At 39.0% G+C, this 5,258-nt stretch overlaps 1 protein-coding gene and 1 non-coding gene across 2 annotated transcripts; one reads left to right on the forward strand and one right to left on the reverse strand.

Annotated features, from left to right (window-relative positions):
• Window positions 1-503: 503 nt before the first annotated feature.
• Window positions 504-610, reverse strand: LOC117275859 (small nucleolar RNA R71). The gene has a single exon (XR_004506085.1). It is a non-coding gene; the product is annotated as a small nucleolar RNA R71 (small nucleolar RNA).
• Window positions 611-1,859: 1,249 nt separating this feature from the next.
• Window positions 1,860-2,165, forward strand: LOC138892742 (uncharacterized). Its single transcript, XM_070176478.1, has one exon. The coding sequence runs from the start codon at window positions 1,860-1,862 to the stop codon at window positions 2,163-2,165; it is 306 nt and encodes a 101-aa protein (XP_070032579.1).
• Window positions 2,166-5,258: the final 3,093 nt, after the last annotated feature.

A 5,258-nucleotide genomic window follows, 5' to 3' on the forward strand; every position in this document is an offset into this window, starting at 1 on the left:
GATTTGGCTGAAAGAGAGGCGGCCCAACAATGAGAAAAAGCTGCATGGGATGCTGAGGAAGCAGCTATTAGAGATGCACAAAATATCTATGAAGAAGAGTGGGGTCTCAGACTTAATCAACATCAACCCTTGCCTGGGAGACCACTTGGCGATTATGCTAGACCGGTCTACAATCAAGGTTTATCAAGTGTTAGACCACCTCCAATTGCAGTAAACAATTCGAGTTGAAGCAAGGGTTGCTTTAAACCCTTCAGAATTGATGTGTCTTCAGAGGGAAGCCAAACGAAAATCCAAACACTCATCTAATGGACTTCGAGGAGATTATGAACACCTTTCAATACAATGAGGTGTCACAAGATACAGTGTATTTAAGGGCATTCCCCTTTTCACTTAAAGATGATGCTAAGGAGTGGCTTCGGAGTTTGCCCAGTGGATCGATCAAAACTTGGGAGGAAATGACCAGAAAATTCCTTAATAAATATTTCTCCTCGGCTAAGACGAGAAAGATTAGAAGTGAAATCCATAACTTCTGCCAGAAAGAGACTGAAACTGTTTTTGAAGCATCAGAGAGGTTTAAGGAGATAGTTAAAAAGTGTCAACATAGCGGAATTGAACTTTGGATGCAACTCAAGGATTTTTGGGAAGGATTGACATCGGCCTTGGGTAGAACATTGAGCAATGCAGTTGGAGGCCCTTTGATGAAGAAGACTCCAGAGAAGATAGTTACAATTCTTGATGAGTTATCTAAAGATGCAAATCAGTGGCCCTCTGAGAGTGCTGAAAGAAGAAGATCAACTGGTGTTCACCAAGTTTATGCTAATACATCTGTGCAGGTACAACTTAATGATATGGCTAAAGAAATAAGGAAGCTGACCTTAGTCTCGATACAAAATGAGCCTCACACAACTTGTGATATATGTGGAAGAGGACACCCTACTCATGAGTGTCAAGCCTCAACTGAGGAAGTAAATGCTGTGGGGAACTACAATTTTAATGCAATGGGTCAGAGGCACCTCGGTGTTTCATGGAGTTCACCTGGAGGTACTGCGAATGCTTGGCAGAAAAATAACTCTAGACCACAGGGACAAGGAGCTCCAGCATACCAAAATCAGCAGAGGCAGCAATTTCAGCCTCAACAGCCCATTCAGCCTGGTCTAAAGGATCTAATGAAGGCCTTCGTTTTCAAGACAGATGAGAGGCTGGACGCTCATGGAGCAGCTATCAAAGAGTTGGGCACATGTTTTCGGAACCTGGAGAGACAGGTTGGGCAGATTGCAACAATATTTTCTGAGAGGGCTTCAGGAACTCTCCCCGATGATACTGAGAGAAATCCTAAATAAACAGTGAATGCTGTAACTCTGAGAAGTGGGAAAGTATTGTAAGATCCCACCCCGATCCAAAATGATGTGAAACTTGAAAAAGGAAGAGAGGAGCAGCTGAACAATGATATTGATAAAAAGAAGAAAGGCTCGATGAAAGCGGAGAAAAAGAAGAAGGAAGAAAAATCGAGAAGGGAGGAACATGATGACAGCGAGCATATGCCTTCTTAACAGAGAAAAGCTGGACAAGCAGTTTGAGAGATTTCTAGATGTGCTGAAACAAGTTCATGTAAACTTACCATTCACAGAAGTGCTCTCACAAATGCCTGCTTATGCCAAATTCTTGAAGGAGATCCTTACAAAGAAGAGGAAAATCGAGGAGATCTTAGTGGTTAAGCTAACAGAGCATTGCAACACGATATTGCAAAACAAACCTATTAATTTTGATGTGGAGACCCAAGGAGTTTTACTATACCTTGCTCTTTAGGCTCTATTAATTTTGATAAATCTTTATGTGATTCTGGTGCCTAAATTAACTTAATGCCTCTATCTATTTACAGGAAACTGGAGAAGGAGATTGGAGAGATAAGGTCAGTGCCAATATCTTTGCAACTGGCAGATCAAACTACTTTAATACCCGAGGGGATAGTGGAAGATGTGTTAGTTCGGGTAGATAAGTTCGTATTTACTGTGGATTTTATAGTGGTGAAAATGGAGGAAATAAATGAGGTCCCCCTCATCCTAGGAAGACCATTCTTAGCAATGGGTAGAGAAATATTGGATATACACGAGAGGAAACCCATTCTTAGAGTGGGTGAGGAGACTGTGACTTTCGAGATGGATTGAGACAAGGGGGTGCAAAAAGAAAAACCATCTGCGAGTGTTGAGTGGAAAGTGAAGGGCTCAAAAGTGAAGGCTGCAGTGAGTGAGAAATATAAGTGTGGGGTGTACCCCAATAAGGTTGAGAAGAAGTTGTCTGCATGGATGTGTGCATTAGTTCGGGCGCGAGGAATGGAGCCCGACTTCGACTCAGACCCCGACTAGATGTTCAGGAAAGTTTTCTTTACCTTATGCTTTTTAATTATGTATCTTGGGGACATGCCACAACTTAAAGTGTTGGGTGGGGGATAGTTGTATGTTGTATGTATATGTGTTAGTGTTGTTAGTTGTAGTAGTTTAAATTTTTTTAAGAAAACCATAAAAGGTTTTCGATTTTTCCCGATGATGGATATCATTCGATAGGTTTCTTGAGGGATTAAAGTCGAAAGAAAAAGACAAAAAGATTTTCTTTTGTTAGGTAGTGTATTAATTCCCCCTTGGTTTTTCTTAGTGCCACGGTTCTTTTCCAAGAGTTTTGTTTGAACAGGGTGTAGTTAGTTTTTATCTTTTATTAGGAGTAGGGAACCTTGTGCGGTGATTTGAATTGAAGGCAATATCTCTTGACTTTATTATGCCTTGAGAATAGTGAGTGCTTTAGTTATGACGCTTAGGCTCAGGTTTTGACTCTTGTATAAGTACCTTAAATGGGATGATCTTAACTTTGCTTAACTGCTTTGACTAGAGTGTCTTGATTGTCCAATCCTGAGTGAGTTACGTGCCATGTGTGTATGAGGTCTTTTGTTATTCTGTGCATTGCAATTTGATATCTAGAACTTTTCTTGTGTATTTGCAAAGCGAAATAGTAGTTTTATTCAGTCTTAGAAGGGATATAGGCGTTTCTTTGTTGAGCCAATGATATATGCTGTTATCCACCGAATATTTATGTATCGTAGTTAACCTCTTTGAGCCTGTAATCTTGTTTCTTTGGCAACCACATTACAAGCCTTACCCATTTGTTTGAATTGACCATCTATTTGAACTATTTACCTCTCGTGAGCACTTGAATTTGTTATGAACTTTGTAAAAGTTGAAGTGTGGGGTAGTGGTTTGACTTTTGAGTGGAACTAATGAAATAAGGAGAAAGGTGTACTATTTTGAAAAAGTAAGAGCCACTTAAATTGAAAAAGAAAGGAAAAAATAATTGTATTGTTGTGAAAAATATTCATTGATAAGTGGTAACTCTTGATGTAATTGTTCTTAAAGAAGTAGGGAGTTAATATATATTGATGTGAAGGTGGAGTTATGGTTTGACATAAGTGTGGGTTTTTGAAAGGCAAAGTTTATGTATTAAAGTGCATAGGGAGGTGTAGTCACTCTTATATCCAAATGTATCCTACCCATCCCAAAACCTATATTACAACCAGTTAAAGTCCTACTTGATCCTTGACTGAATGAGCTCAATGAGTAGAGTAGTACACTACGGGCAAGCCTATGGTACGTCTTTTGTGGCATATGAATGTTGTTTATGAGATTGAGTGAGTTCTTTCTATCTTGAGTTCCAAATTATTCTTAAATTTTATTGTGTGTGGAACCACTCTCTATTGTGTGTGAGGGCACTTGATTCATGAAGGAAAGGTAATGCTTGACCTCTGTGTTAGAATAAGTGAGCGGGTTATAAAAAAATTGCATGGTGCTTTTAAGTCAAATCTTGAGGCTAGGATGTTACGGTATTGTGCTTATTCTGTTTTAAATATTCTTGGTGTGATGAGTTATGAGAGTTATTTAAAAAGGTCGTGTCTATATGAAGTGTAGTTTGATTGGTCGAGGACGAGCAATGGTTTAAGTGTGGGGTATTGATGGTAGGCTATAATCATGTGTTTTAGTCACTTATTGCACTCTAATTTACTGCACTTTATTCTTTTTGAGCTTTAATTGATAGTGTTCTGCACTTATTTTGTGTTTCATACCTTGTAGGAGTGATTTCGAGCTATGTAGATGTTATGGAATGAATTCGAGTGATTTGGAGCTTTGAAGTCTGAGTAAAAGCCCAAGGGGTTACGCTGGGATCATGTTTGGGGGCCGAGGACCATGTCTGGACGTCAAAACGCAAGAAAAGTCCGTATTCTGAGAAATCCTCACTGCCGTGACGTGTGGGGTGGTGCGTGGGGTGCCGCGGCTGTGCAATTCTCTACTGCTTGTCAGAACTAGCTCTCTGGATTTCCCCACTAATGCCCCGCATGGCGCGTCGCCCCATGCGGCGCGCCTGTGTAATCTTTACAGAGTGAAAATCCAATTTCGGCTAGGAGAAGGTGATTTCATCTGGGCCCGACCCTACTTGGTATAAATACATGAAAAAATATTATTTCCTGGACTTTTGATACATATTCAAACTAAGGAGGGTAAGGGGGAGTTGAAACAACACGAGCACAAGGATTTTATCATTCCTTCCTCACTCAAGACCCGAGTTTGGATCGAATTTATGTTTTCCTATACATAAAATTTATTTGTGATGAATTGCTCCATATCTATGAAGTAGCTCTATTTAGTGTTTGATGGATTTGGTGTATTGATAATTGTTTGTGGATTATAACTCTAGTTTTGTGTATTGAAGCATTTTTGGATAATTTAATTATTGCATCTATATTCACTAGTTCATGTAATCGAGAGAGGCATAACTTGTGATATCTTTGCATTATATTGTTGGTTGAATTCATTAATTCTTCTTAGTAATTGAAAGAGGCTAGTTGAATCATTGATTAAACCTAGTTAGGAGGATAATCGAGAGAGGTTCTCCTAAAGACCAATCCACTACGCATTCTTGCATATCTTCACATGCTTAAATTGGTTCATCTTGTGAGGTTAAGACTTAATCGAGAGAGGAGTTTTGCCTAACGTTTGAACTAATAATTGAGTGAATTTAAGAGACTCACTTGAACATTAGAAGTGAATTATCTAGAGTTAGATCCCAAACAATTATCTTGCACATATCCTATCAACCCCTATTTTCTCCCACTGATAACTTTCTTGCTTACTTTTGTTTCGATTTTCATTAGTCAATAACTTTAGATTCTTAGTTAATTATAGTTAGAAATCATAGAAATCTCAATTGTTGATCATCTT

This window comes from Nicotiana tomentosiformis, chromosome 5 (assembly GCF_000390325.3).
Source record: "Nicotiana tomentosiformis chromosome 5, ASM39032v3, whole genome shotgun sequence".
Taxonomy (NCBI): domain Eukaryota; kingdom Viridiplantae; phylum Streptophyta; class Magnoliopsida; order Solanales; family Solanaceae; genus Nicotiana; species Nicotiana tomentosiformis.